The sequence below is a fragment of the Anopheles bellator genome, chromosome 1, assembly GCF_943735745.2.
Source record: "Anopheles bellator chromosome 1, idAnoBellAS_SP24_06.2, whole genome shotgun sequence".
Lineage (NCBI taxonomy): Eukaryota > Metazoa > Arthropoda > Insecta > Diptera > Culicidae > Anopheles > Anopheles bellator.
In genome coordinates this window covers 27,938,401-27,953,589 of record NC_071285.1, presented here as the reverse complement: position 1 = coordinate 27,953,589, position 15,189 = coordinate 27,938,401, and the positions used below count along the sequence as shown (strand labels likewise).

At 51.2% G+C, this 15,189-nt stretch overlaps 1 protein-coding gene across 1 annotated transcript in view; it reads left to right on the top strand.

Moving 5' to 3' along the window:
• The window catches only part of LOC131215370 (titin), a 92,567-nt gene extending 77,788 nt beyond the window's left edge, over positions 1-14,779 (top strand). The window contains exons 2-5 of the mRNA XM_058209758.1: positions 8,137-8,358; positions 9,009-10,836; positions 12,768-13,464; positions 13,541-14,779. Of these exons, the coding sequence (XP_058065741.1) occupies positions 8,137-8,358; positions 9,009-10,836; positions 12,768-13,464; positions 13,541-14,779 (3,986 nt within the window). The remainder of the gene's footprint in view (positions 1-8,136; positions 8,359-9,008; positions 10,837-12,767; positions 13,465-13,540) is intronic.
• Positions 14,780-15,189: the final 410 nt, after the last annotated feature.

Genomic DNA, 15,189 nt, shown 5'->3' with positions numbered 1-15,189 from the left:
CAACACGCGAATGCCATTATTTCCACACCTGATTCACGCAACTCAATTTAATGACATTGTTTGCTCCTCAAAGCCATATCTCAATCGCTGAGATTCGGTTGTGCCCGTAGGAGTTGCGGAAATTTCATTAGCCGCCCTTAATTGGGTTAGTAACATGTAGCGATCCGAAGCAATCCGGTGCTGAGGGTGGCTGAGCGGAAAACATAACCCATCATAAAACATGCGCCCGCCGGCATTTCAACCCCAAAGCAGTACACCTGAATCCAGCTTAAAATTCCTTCCGACGTGCCCTCTACTTCGCCGCGTTTAATGACACATTCTTCGAGAACCGCTGCGCTGCTTCGCGCGAAGTTACGGCCAACCGGTGAAAGAAGTGACACGTGTTCCCAACGTACCGGGTCTTTGGCAGGACTTTCGTGCCGCGCTTCTTTTCTGAGCGCGGTGAAAATTTCGGTGGCAAACGCGGACAAAGTTGCTGATTTGCTGAAGCGTGATTTCCGTTTTCCAGGAATGTGAACATCTTTTTTTTTGTCTTGTGTGGCTCAAACTTCCAGATTTCCCAGTCCGCCGGGAACGGGAGAACCCTACTTTCGGTTCCGTTTTATTTCTCATCGGCCCGGTGTTCTTGTCTCGCCGGCACTGGAAATATGAAAGTCAAAGATATGAATCCCACCTGGTGGGGTGGCTCCCACCGAGTTCCACCGAATTACATCGAAATCGGCCGACGCTCTGACTGACGACGGCAGACGCTAAAAGTGCCGCGCGCGCGATAAGATTCATTCGCCAATACGTCTGTCATTTTTCGTATTTCCTTTCTTTACAACCATTTCGGGAACAGAAATTATTCCACAACCACCGACGCAACACGGGCTTCCGGCTCCCGTCGCTGGGACTGGGGCTTTCGGCACCTTGTTCGTCCCCACCCGGGCACCGGCAATCGCATTTTGTTCCGCAACATAAATGTGAAGTGTTGTGGACGAAAAATGTTTTACGCCAATAAAACAGCAACTTCTGGCACGCCACGGGCACGGGCGAAAGATGACGAAATGAACGACACGGAAATGTGCGGCATTGTTTTGTGCGGTGTGTTTCTCGTGTTTTTTTCCTGCGTCCCTTGGGTCCCGTTGCTTCTGCCGGAACGAAGCGGAAATTTTTTGCGTAACCAAAAGAAACCAACATTAAAATGCTCACGGAATGCGGCCGGGTGGGCTTTATTTTTGTGGAGTTGATGTAATATTACAATTTTCGTTCGGCATCTCGAGGATCAGTTTGAAGTGGTTTTGCTAGAAACCCCCTTCAGCCGCTTTGGCAATATGGGGTTTATGTTAACAAAACCGGAGTATCCGGAGACAATTGGATTGAAAGTTTGTTTTTTTAGTTCCTGTTTTATTCTTCAAAAAGATAATACTACACACTAAGGGCAAAGGCAAAGGAATACGTATCAAACGAATAACTCGCTCGGTGCTGAAACTTGTTCGTATTTGCTTTGACTTTTTTACGTTGCTATTTCGTGCCTAAGTGGCACAGTTGGTAAATCTTTTATTAAAATCTTGAATCCTGCAGTAAACTTAGGAACCGTCCAATAGAAATGCGTCCTCAAAGATTTAATACGAAATTTGAAACAATTCAAACGCACTAAGCCATCCATCATCCCGGGCATCAAGTGTTTGCGCGAATGGTTCTGGTTTTATGTTTCCGACGCCAAGCATTCGGCCTGGCCCGGGTCCGGCCATCCGGGAGTCCTGTTTCGGGAGGGCGCCAGATAAAAGTGTCACTCGCCTCGCCGGAGGATAAACTTTTCACGGCATGACGCTAATAAAAAAAAAGCACTCCAAAGCATGGGATGGCTCCAATGGAGCTGTTTACATACGGCCGGTGTCCCCGAGCGGATCCGGTCCGCTTCAAGACCGAAAAGGAATGGTTTTTTTTTCCGTGTACGACACGGTGGCAATGTTCGGCTTAGTTTTGTGCATAAAAGAAACAGTCGCTTCCGCAGACTTTGATGAAGTACCCGGGTCCAGGCGCGCGCGCGTAAGTGACGCATTATTCCGAAGACTAAACACATTCGATCGTCAGGCTCGGTGTGTTTCCAGTACACCATCGTTGGTGCTGATAATCTGCCAGTGCACTTCAAGCGTACTTCAAGCTCCGGGGCGAGCCGAACCCGGCAGATGGGTGATGGTTGTTCATCAAATTTTTTCGTCCTCGTTACAATACCGCCGTCCGCCCGTGCGAGGTTGTCATGCATGCCGCTACCGCTTGGCGCTTTCATATGGTTTTTTTCGCGCTTCTTATCACGACCCGATCGTCCCGGCGGCGCAGGGACTAAACGAATAATGTGACAGACGTCTTATCGCCGGGCTCGGCAGTTTATTACTTTATCTCGGCTCGCGGATTCGCGAAGATTTTCGAGAACGACACCGCGCCGCCGCGGGAATCGGTGCGTTTAAACGAAGATTAAGTAGATTGCCAGACGCTAATGGTATACAAATTGGTGACTGTAATTTGTTTGTCAGCAGATTTTAATATGGATCAGCATAATCAGAGGCCGGGTAAGCGAAATCCACCCGAATGCGCGTTTGCCGTCGATACATATTCATTCGGTGGCCAAAACATATTCATTTATTCATGGAATATTCACCAAATATACGATTATTCCTGTTGTATTCGATATTTCGTGCTACGCGTGCAGCACATTAGCGTTAGAAGAGATTAAAATGCCATTACTTACCCCCAACAGTGCGCGCAATCAACAAGAAAATCATCAAAACATAGTATTGAGATTGGATTTTCATTTACTAACTTACCGAGCGAATCTCGTCCCCTGGGGAAGCAATGAATTATTGAACCTTTCATTACACTACGGGGCTTCTTGTCTGCATCGCATTGATTCGGCTACCAGGCCAGGGATTTTAATATTGATCCGCAAAGTTGCTTTGGGAAGCGATTGGACAGAAAACGCCTGAAGGTATGCAATCGCAATATGTAAAAGTGCCTCGAAACAGGATACGTTTTCCCAGTTACTTTTCGATGGCCCTTTGCTTAGCCCGGACCATTGTTCGATTGTTCCCGGTCGGTCCGCTTCGTGCTTCGTTAGGAAGCGTTTATGCATTTTCTATCCATGCCAGTTATTGAATTGCTTCCACCGGCACCAATAAATAATGACGCGCCCTATCCACCGACGGCCACCGATGTGCACGTAGGAGCAAGGTAAATCTTCACGACTTCACGACCACTTCAGTTGCCACGGCCATTGTGAAATACGAACTTGAGCCCCCCTGCCGCTTCCGGGCTCCGAAGGACATTAGCTTCGAAGCTAATCATTATGTATGCAAATCGTTGCCGGTTACTTATCGTTTGATCTAAGCGTCCTCGTTCGGGCGGGGACATGGCGGGCCATCGTTTGATATATTGTTACTGCATCCGCCGGTCCTGGTCCGGTTCGTCCTGCCCTGGGTGTCCTGGCCCTGAGAGCTGGCGACTGCCAACGCTCCGACGGCACGGCTGCAAAATTGATTCGCAGAAACGCCGGGCCCAACCGACCGCCGGCTTTGGGTGCCTCTTTTCTTACGAACTATGCGGATGCGTTCCCGCCATCTTCCCGGCGGAGCATCCCAAGAGGATGCTCCCAAGGGCAGTCCAACCGAGCGAGTGTGTGGAGATTTAGTTCGCCTTTCTTTTCGCTGCAATCCCCGGTGAGGATGTTTTGCATCCCTTTCGGACCCCAGCTCGCGTGGGGTCCTCTCTGTCGTGCATGTTTAGAATGGTGAAAGAATTTAATACGCTGGAAACGACGGTTTGTTGGGCAAAAGTTGGTAAAAGCTCGTTAACAATCCCATTTTTCCCGGAAGACTGAGGAAGGAGGAAACATGGGTGGGTGGGTGGGTGGTGCGCGTTGGTGTGTTGGATTGAAGACACACACACACATACACACTCGAACCAAGCAGCGTATGGCACGTTTCGGGCGTAAGAGAAACTTCAAGATACGTTAGTTACTCTCTCGCAAGGACACCGGGACCACCGGGGGGGGCCGCCTAGACGTCCTAGACGGCAGACCGGAAAGGTAAAAGGGAATGAAAAACCACCCTCCCGGCCCGGCCACCCACTCACGGCGCACTCGAGAAGAAGTCAAAGTCTGGTTACATTTCATTCGGACGATTACTTTTCCGTTTCCGTTCCGTTTCTTGATGCTAGTTTTTTTGTGCGCTTCACATGTCCTTTTTCGCAGCCGACCGCCGACTGCAGCCAAATGGAGTGCGGCCGAAAAGGGATGCGATACGCGACAGGTACAACTTTGCCGTTGTCTCGACACGAAATGCGGGGACACCAAGGGCCCACAGTCGGGTCTCTTTGCCAGTCGAACACTTCAATCAGTTTTCGGGCTGCTCCGGAATTCCCGCCGGTCGGCTTCGGCCACATCCGAACACACGGAGGTCGTCCTGTGGCGGCCCACATTTTTCTTCGGCCGGAACGACCGGAGAAAAGTTGGGTCTCGAGCGTCCCGGTCGTTAGGATGGCCACCACCCCAAAAATCCGGTCGAGGGAGTAAAACCGTATTCCGACACTCGATCTAACAACCAGCGCAGCAACTTTTCGTTTGCTTGCACAGTTGGCCAGTTGGCCGCACCCCATCAGCAGCCCCCGCATTGCCATTCCGTTTCGGCCAAACTTACAAACTTACGGGCAAGCAAGCAAGAAAAAAAACAACGATTGAAAAGTAGCTGCAATTGAACGAGATATTTGCCTGCCAACTTTCGAGCCCGGTTCGAAGTAGCAGGAGTTGAAGGGTGGCCAGGTTTCATCAGCCCTCGTTCCCCGGACTCGTTTGAAACACTTTTCAGCGTGTATGCAAAATGTTCCCCACATTTTGTTTCTAGCTCTGTTTGGTTTCGCTCCTAAAAATAATTCTAATTCGAATTCGGGCTCGTCACGCAAAATGCTAATTTCGGAGCATCCCTTCGAGGAGCAGGGCTCGTGGGGAAGGACGGGGTACGGATTACACATCGCTCATTGTGAGCCGCCCACTTTAGCAGCCCACTTCAAATCCACGGGCCCTTCGAGTCCGGCCACTACTCGCGAGGCTTGTGGGGTTTCAAAGTTTTATTTTTGTTTCGAACAGTTCCGTCTACAGTTTATTTATGGTTCGTACCAACACTGCTTTCGATCGAAATGTTTATGAGCGTGAATGTGGTCAGGAAAAAAGGAGGGACCCAAACACCACTTGCGAACGGAACTAGCACGTTCATATGAGTAGGGTGCCGTTGCAAATTACTACATGGAACAATAAGGTGCTGGAGGTGTTCAATGTTTCTACCAGTAATCATAATTTTGTCAAGAGTCAACATGTCTCGGCGGATCATTCTGTTCTTAGGAAAATGCCGTACAAACAGGAAAATGTCGAAAATTAACCTTAGAAGGCGAATCGAGCCCCGTTCCCGAATTGTGGAATTATTTTTACGCTTGACACAGAATTGTTGGACGTTGCTTAACGTTGAAGACGGTTTGGCAGTAAAAACCTAACTTATTTCCAGTATCGTACTTGACTATTTTTGAGCCTTATAGTAGACCACAAAAAATGTACCAACAGTGTTCAAACTTTCACCCAAAAGGGCCTCTGCCTGTGGGCCCCTGGGCGCCCGTGGTTACTTCGCAATGGCAACGCTTTGCACTGTTCGCAGAAAAACGCTCCATCGGCTCCGTCTAGACAGATATTTGATGGGCTTCGTGCCGATGGACGGAATAGATTTGAATATTCGGGCATTCCGCCGGAGAAAGAAATGTCTTGAAGGCAGACAGAAATAAGTTTCATCCGTCAGGACGAGACGGGCATTGAGAAATTATTCATTTCATCGCTTCTGCTGTTGCCGCCGGCTGCCGTTTTCGTTTGCAAATAATTCAGCGATATTGCAGTGCTTCTTGGCGCGCCGGCCCGTGCGCTGCACACGCTGGGTGGAATCCATTACGGTAATGAGAAGAAGTTGAAGAGCACAATTCCCGTTCCATTGCGTACTTCACTGAATAATGATTCACTTTGCGGTGAAATCGAACCTATTGAAATGCAAATTGGTTCGATCATTGCGCTGGCAGAGAGTAATGTTAATCGAAAGTATCATCGCTCTTTGAAGCGAGAAGTTCGCTAATGTTTCGCCCGGAAGCGGGTGAATGTTGTGTGAAGATCTTTCAATGAGCAGGGCAAATGAAGTGGTTCAGAACTTTTCCGTTTTAATGAAGGATTATTAAGCCAGCGTTGTTGAACATGTGATAGGAAAGCAAAATTGGTCGTATTAAGAGAAGAAGCTCAGCCAGTTATAAGCACTTTATAGAAAGTTCATGCTAAGCCTTAGAAGTTATGGGAATGCCGAAAACCGGTTGTTAATTTTTTATTCTGGCTCAGTTGGGCTCAGGCTGGCTGGGCTCTGGCTCAGATAACCTAGACCTAGACCAAAAACATGACTGCCTATGGAGAATGAACTATAGAACCTACGAGTAATGCGAGTAGCTGTTGGGCTTCTATCAGTCTCGGATATACCGTGGGCAAAGATCATAGAAATCTGTTTACAGTACAATAAATTCGGAAGAGCTTTAGAGCCAAGCTTAAGCTTCTGCAGGTAACCTTGAATTTGAATTATCCAAATTGAGCCATAGCTCGGTGCCTTGGTCAGAACCATCATGACTATGGTGACTATCCGCCTATCGTATCCATCAGCTGACCGTCTCAAAGCGAGTTGTTGATACTAGTTGAAGACTTTGGCGGCAACAAGACATATGCAAAGTATCAACTGTTCGTGATTAGTGGCGAAAGCGACCTGCTCAGGTTGAAGAACGTAACTGGATTCAGATCTGAACTCCAGATCTGAAGAATTTTGTAATGCAATTTTGGGAAGTTATAAATTCATATACAGCTCAGTGTAACTTCACCAACTGCATTCGTAAGAGTAAATGCATTCGGCAAATTTAGCGACGAATCGAAATTTGTGGCAACCAACATTAACTAATCAAATGTGTTCGGGGCGTGATACAGTGTCCTATAAAATTTACTATTGTATTCAAGAGATTACTACATTATTTTCATCTTGGAGTAAAATTATAGATTGCTGACAACAATGGTTCGTTCGCAAAGAAATGGTTTTGGTTGGTTTTATCAATGGTTTAATCAAATCAGTACAAATAGTATAGTTTATTTTAAGTCTTTCTCCGTCAAATATTTAGCCTAAAATATAACATCCCGCAGTAATGGAGTAATGGAATGACTGCATTGATTTTCGCATCCCACATTTCACAATGATTTGCTCAAATGATCACCGAATATCGAAGTGCTCTCCTACCCTCCTATCAATAAGTCAATCATTAAATAATCCATCTTTATTTTGATTTTCTTAATTCTTTATTTAAAAAAAAAGTACTTTAAAAATTTTTGGAGAAAAACCTAGACAACTATTAGTTCCACCCCAACAGCACTCCATAATTCTTTGCGACAGGAAGTTCCTCGTCGGTGTCTCGTCCTCGCTGCACGCGAAGGCGTGTGTAATTATCGTTTGCGAGTAACTTTGGGTGGTAAATTGCGTTCCACATCTTCTACTTCCACCACGCTCCATTTGATCCAGCAGACATAGCATTCCGACTGCTGGACGGCCCGTAACCGATGTGCCGTCTCTGCGGGTCTGTGTTCCCGGTCCGACAGAAGTCCTGACAAAAGTGTCGTTTGCGATCATTAGTCTGACTATGTTTTGCAACCCGGGGGTCCGAAGAAGACTGGCGGTCGCAAAATGGAGAGCTTCCGCCTCGCGCTCGGAGGTTGATAAATTGCGAGCCTCGGGAGTTGTTTGCGTATTGTTAGCGATTCGCGGCACATAAACTTTCGAACAGTCGCTCCCGAACTGGCTCCGTTCGTCTCCGTTGGTCTTTCTTAGAGTCACCCCCGGGAAACTTCGGACCTGGGGAAGCGGGAAAGTTGGCCGTCAATATTTGTGAAAATTATTATCCGGAATCGGTCGGCCGGGGGCCGGGCGCGTCAATTAAAAACCCGGGAGCCGGAAACCGGGACCACTGTTTGAGTTTCCCATTTGATCGACTCCTGAGCACCCGGGATGATTGACTGGATCCGTTCTGTTCTTTTCTCTTCGGTGTTCATTTCAGCACACGGCGCAGTCTACTCACCCGGCGGTGGAGGCGTTTACGGGGACTCGTCGTCGCCACGGGATGCCGGTGGCGATCCGGTGTTTGCGGTCGTTCCGAGCCAGGACGTCAACCCGGACTACTACATCACGCAGACGGTTTATGGGTTCCTCGATTTCACCACCACCATCGGCAACACGGTGATGATCTTCTCGCCACAGAGCGCCGCTCCGGCAGTAACAGGTAACCATCAGCCGCTCGCGAGGCGCTTAATTGTAATCCACTTTGACACGTCCGGTTCGATGCCGGTGTGAAGTGTTAATCGAATTGAAACTAAGCTCCAGTTAAGAGCCACAATCGGGCCGAGCCGAGTTTCTGGCTGACGGGCCAGCCAATCAGCAGCAACTAATTGGCGTGTCAATTCAGATGCAACTGCTAAGTTTGGTGCCAATCAGTTGACGTTTGTCAGCCTTGCCGATTGGGCTTTTTATTGAATTATTGAGTAGAGGTCTCACAATTTTGGCTGGAACCGAGCTGGAAGTATCAAATGCATCCCCATCATTTGAGTCGCAATTTGATTGTTTAATTTAGTTCCATCGTATGCTCACAGATGGCACTTCGATCAGTTCAATCCAAAGCTGCATCAGAAGCTTTGAAAGCTGAACGAAAAGCATTCCATGGTTTCAATGTAGCAGATCCATGTATGCTACCCTGTTGTTCTTTTAAGTTGCTGCGCTGTAGAGCCTAATTTTTCCAGCTTCACATAAGTAGTTAGTTGTCTTAGTCTTAGCCCTCTTCCCAATATCCGAAACCGAGTATCCAGCGAGAGGTACCTCTGACACTATCTGCACGGATTCGTGATCGGTTTTAATCTCTTTTTGCTCCACGCCTAGAACCACCGAAAACGACGGCCCCGCCGCCACCGGTGATCGAGACGACGCCCAGTACCACATCGACCACCGAGGAGGCGCTGCGGGAGATCAAGCCGAGCAAAACGGTCGTGCTGCCGGTGCAGCCGAAGGAGAAGGTCAGCATCGTGCAGGTCCTGCCGGAGACGCCGAGACCACTGCCCACCAAGCCAGCCGGACCGCTCAAGTTCATCCCGAAGGCGGTCCCGAAGGTGGCGATCAAGCCGATCCTCAAGCCGAAGCCCAAAGTTGTCGAGGTGACACCACAGAAACCATCGACCACCGTTGGCCTGCAGGAACCGGCGGAGCCACAGGAACCACGCTACATCGTGAAGCCGGTCCCGAAGGCGGTCATCATCAAGCCGGTGGCGCCCATCGTCAAAGTGGTGGCCACGAAGGTGGAACCATCGACAACGACGACGACGACGGAGGCAGCACCACTGGAGGAGGAAGAATCGGAGGAAGAGGTGGAGGAAGAGGTGGAGGAACAGGAACCGGTGGCGCAGGAAGAAGTGCAGGCTGAGGAAGCGCAGGAGTCGGCAGAACCAGAGGAAGAAGAAGAGGAAGTGGAACAGGAGGAACCGATTGAGGAACCCAAACCGGAGGACCCGACTGTCAAAGTGACAGACAAGCAAAAACCACACGTCATCGAAGCTGTCAAACCTGTCACAACGACCACCACGACGACGACGACGACGACGGAAGAGCCAGCGCAGGAACCGGTGGAAGAGGATGATGAGGAGCAGGTAGAGGAAGAGGAACAGTCACCGATCGTATTGTCGACCGTTTCCGAAACCCAAGCGACCCAAACGGTGACCGTGGTCCGGCCCGAGGACGAAAAGAAGACTTCCGTGGTGGTGACCCGGCAACCGGAAGTGACCCCGCAGGCTGCGGAAGACGCTGAGGAAGGGGAAGCCGATGGAGAGGAGGTGGAGGAGGAGGAGGAGGAGCAGGAGGAGCCGGTTCCGGTGCTCCAGATCGGGAACAACATCGGCGAACCGGAGTACGACTTCCTGTCCCGCCAGCCGTCCGAGTTTGTCGAGGAGACGTTCCGCGTCGTCAACCTGCGGCCGACGGCAACGGCAGCCCCCGCGGACGGTGGCGCCCGGACGCAGGGCGCGAAGGCGGCCAAGCCGAAGCGAGGTAATAAGCGAGGGGGCGCCGCGCACCCGACCGGCCTGGTGACGAAGCTGGGCGGCACCGTGGTGAAGGAGGGCGTCACCACCGTCCACGAGACCAGCGTGATCGGAACCTACATTTCAGGAAAGTATGCCCAGGTCCTACAGAGCACCTCTCATGTCATTCAAGGTAACAGCCCGGCCCCGGTGCCGGCGGCTGGAGCCGTCGCTGCGCCGGCCGCCGAGGGGCGCCGCGTCAAGCTGAACCCCAGCTCGACGCTGCGCATCCTCAAGACGGCGGCGCCGAGTCTGAACAAGACGCCCCGCTACAGCCCGGAGGCGGCCGCCTCGATCATTACGCCGTCGCCGGCCTCGCAGGCCCTCGACGACACCGGGCTGCCGCTGGAGAACCTGTTCGCCAGCGCGCCCAGCTCCAGCCCCCTGGTGCGACCGTCGCGCCGCCTACCGGGCGGCGGCATCAACTCGGGCGGCGGCAACTTCAAGAACCGCCTGAAGAACCGCCTCGGCAAGGACGACAATGAGCTGCAGGACGGGGCGGCGGCTGGTGAGGAGCCGACACCGGCGGCCGCCACCATCACGCCGCAGCCGCCGGCCGCCAGCGGCGGCGGCGCGTACGGCAAGAAGCCGGCCAGCCGCTTCCGCAACACCCAGGTCGTTAAGCCCGCCGCCAAGAAGTGAGTATATCCGACGGACCTCCCCCTCCGCCGCCATCTTTGCTTTGCAGATGCAAACCGGTGCCATTCCGTCGGCCATTTTGTAGTGACCCGAAAGCAATACCAAAGAATCTCTCATGTTCTCACCATTCCACTCATACTGCGCCGTGTAAGTGTGCCTGTGCCGCTGTTGGCGAGGAGTCAGCAAAGCTCCTCTAGTCTGCTAGAGCATCTTCGTCCCGCGTCATGGCGATCCGCAGATGGTGACGTTGCCCCACGACCTGTCTTTCGATCTGTCATTCGCTGCAGCTACTCCAAACTCTGTTTGACACTTCGACTTCCTCTTGGGCAGCGTCGCTTTGTGCGGGTTCCATCCATCCATCCTGTAAATTCTGTAAATTAGTGTGTTAGTGTGCGTGTGTATGTGTGCGTGTGGCTGAGTGCTTCCGTTCCGCAGTCTGTAAAGTATGCTTAACACATGGTCTGAAACGTCCCGAGGCTAAATAGAAAAAAGGTAGCTTTTTGGTTCAAAATTCGCTTTACTCATCAACGACATCACCAAGAGCCACACAATCCACAATCCAGCCCCGCTTTAACATTTCGACCTTTCCACCTTTTGTAGAACGATTTCTTTTTGGTCTCAAAACAGGCCTCAGTTTCAGCGACAATCTGTAAGAAGAATTCCAAGCTCAATTCATGTAGTTTCGCAATTGTTTTGATTGACTTGTCTCAAGATAGTTGAATAATGTTACACGACGTACATCCCACAATACCGAGCCCATAACTGTTCCAGACGATTTTGAACGTTCTGATAGTAAAATCTTCATTAAATAGAAAACTAAACACGTTCTTTTGATATCTATACAATGTCAGCTTACTCACGCCACTTCATTTTTTGATTATTCAAAACAATTTTGTGGATCATATTTATTCTTCTGCTGTTACCTCATTTGGGCCTCCTTAACCAACGTTTAATGTTGTTTCTGATGGAGCGGAGTCCTTATGACTATTTTCAAGTCATTGCTTCGCTTAAATGGTATTTTTCCCATCAAGATGCAGTGTAACAATAAAATACGAAATTGTGTTTAAGCCATCTCTTTGTTTCATTCAATAACTAACAAACTTATGAGCAGAATATCATGACATTTTATCTCCTTTCTTTTGAAGGTTTGTACTTACTGAAAATGCGATGAATTAAATAAGACTAGCGCTATTTATGGGTTAGGATCATGACTTTTCAGTCCATGTGTTACCTTGTGTTCTTTCATTTAACTTTATAAAAATGTTCTTCACATCACTTCATCTCTTCGTTATTTCGAGCGCTCTACCGAGTTTCCGAATGTTGTTTGATTGTGCGTGTTTGTGTTCTCCTTTCTTTACCTTTCTCTGTTTGTGCATTTATTATTTCGCTTTGTTACTTTTTAGTTTTTATCTTTCTTCATTTTACCTAATCTTTGTTTTACTTTTTGACTTTTTCCACTTTTGTTTGCACGTTTGATGGTACGTGTTTCTCTCTTTTCCGTGAATGTGTTGAGTTTATTGTTTTCGGTTTTACCTTTTATTTGGTTTGTGTGCATGACCCTCATCTCACCCTACCTCATACTGTCCTTCGTCACCTGCATGCACTTCGTTCCTTGCACTTCCTCATCACGATCACGATCATATCACTCACCACCGCGCTCATCACATCAACATCAACCCAATATGTCGGCTCCTTTTTTGTGTGTTTCGGGTTCCATTGTTCAGTGGCCAGGTTTTGCATGCAAACAACCAACCAACAACAACACTCCTACACGCCACCCGTGTGTGTTTGTGAGTGGGTGTACATATTGTATGAAAACACGACTCCCGGTGACAGTAAACACATGGTTTTCTTCTTTTCTCCCTCTTTCTCTCTCTCTCTCTCGCTCACCGACCGTTCGTTCGACCAACGCTAACCGTGTTTTTTGCAGTACAAGATTTAACCGCTATTCCGCGTCTAGTGTGGAGGTGGCCACTGTGGTGGTGGCGAGTGCGCCCGCCGGCGGCCCGGCCTACCAGAACCGACGCAATAAGTCCTCTCGTAACGGTTTCAAACCAACATCTGCCCACAGTGTCGTGTCGGCGACCGCTCAGTACCAGCAGCAGCAGCAACAGCAGCAGCAATACCAGCAGCAGCAGCAGGAGGCGGCCGCTAACCGGCGGTCGTTCAAGCCGAAACCACAGCCGTCGGCGCCGGAACAGGATGGGCCCGGCCACTCGACCAGCCTGTACAAGTTCAAGCTGAACCGGTCGCCGGGCCGCTGGCAGTACAAGTCGCCGGCCAAGCCGACGGTGGCGATCCGGAAGCAGAGCGCGGCGAAGGTGCCCCCGCCGGGCAAGGATCAGGTACTGACGACCGAGAGCCTCACGACGGCCCCGATTTCCGACCCGTCCGTACAGTTTAACGATATCGCGCAGTCCGGCGAGCAGTCGGAGAAGGTGGACCCGGACGCGGACCTGGACCAGTCCGGCTCGGTGCACGGCAACGTGCTGAACGACGCGGAAACCGACAACCAGATCGAGCGCCGCTACCCGATCGAGACGCTGAAGGTGGAGATCTCGACGCCGGCCGACTTCCGGGACACGTACTACGAGATCGCGACCATCAAGTCGCCCTACACCTTCCAGGTAAGCAACTGAGGGGGGTGATAAGAAGCCTTGCGGCCGGGATGTTACATCTCCACTCTCCGACTTCCTCCAACAGGTGGGAACGGTGAAGAACACCCGCTACATCACGGTCACGTCGACGATCGAGAAGGTGCTGGAGCAGGAGACGGCCACTATCACGCCGTCGCTGACGGAGCCCCTGACGGAGAACATTCTGGCCACGACGACGCACATCGACAAGGAGAGCAACCTGCTGGACTCGAGCATCGCGACGCTCCCACCGATCGTGCTCGGCACGGACACGGAGACGCCACCGCTCGAGACACTCACCGAGACCTTTAGCACCACGCAGGTGATGCTGAAGACGCACATCCTGCCCGTGATCCGAGATGGAGCGGACACCTCGAGTTACACCCTGATCCAGACTTACCACGTAACGCGCCTGGTGACAGCCACCAAGACGCTACCGCCGATGGAACTGTACCACTTTGTGCCGTCCCGTACGCTCAACGAGTTCAACAGCCGGCTGGACGAGGCCGGCTCCGAGCTTCACCTGGAGCTGGAATTTGGCGATGACAACGAGAACGATGATGGCGACGAGAAGCCGAAGCGCGAACGGTTGCCGTCCGATCTGGATCTCTCCAGTATCGGCTCCGATTTTGACCTGTCCGAGGTCGACAAGGCTAACCTGCCGGAGAACATTCGGCCGAAGAAGAAGGTTTCGTCCGGGGGTAACAACCGGGAGAATCGCATTACGACCGAAGCCCCGGTCACGACGCCGGCCCTTACACCGGAACAGCTGCAGCAGTTGGCGCTTCTGCGGCTCCTGAATCCGGCCGCAGCCGCCCAGATCCCGTCCGTCATCACGTCCTCCAAGCCGGTGGTCAAGCTGGAGACGGTCTACGAGTCGCACGTCCTGCCGATCGTCAACGGGCAAAACACGATCCTGAGCACCATCTCGCGGCCGATCGGGACGATCACCAAGACGAACTACGAGATTGTGACGACGACGCTACCGACGCTACCGCTGCCACCGATTCCGCAGCTGAACCCGTTCCTGCAGCCCCAGCAACCGCCGCAACTGCAGCAGCAGCAACAGCAGCCGCTCCAGCTCCAGTCGACGCCCGTCGTCACGCAGACGATCGTCACCGAAACCAACAGCAAGGTGCTGAAGCTGACGTTTGGCGCCAAGACGGCCTACACCACCCTCTACTCGACGACGGTCGTCCCGACGGTGCTGACCACCTACCTAACGCAGTCAGTCTCCGTCCAGCCGACGGCCGCCTTCCCCGGGTACTTCCCCAATCCCTACGCACCCTTCCCGTTCGTCGGTTAGACGGTCACGGCCCGTGCGAGAGGTGCGCGATGCTTGCCGAGGATGACGGGGTGTGTACTAGGATTAGCAAAAGGACCGAATTGTGGCCGCCCTCCGGCACAAGGACGACGGAATGGAATCGAGGTGAGTGATAACGTTTCGTTCGGTTCATGTCTTGGGTGATCGCATGCGTATGCCCCTGAAGGTATGCAACCCACGTCGCAGATAGCTCCGTTTGAACCGGTTCGGTTTGAACCGATCGAAAATTGTGACTTGAACGTTAACTTTGACCTGGGGTACCAACTAAGGTTCTTGTAACGTGCCTTGTGGGTTGTGATTTTTGCATTTAATGTATCGTTTTGCGTCTTAACAATCTTTTCCATGTTTTCAGTCAAATTTCCTTTGACAAAATTAGGAATTACGAGAATAAT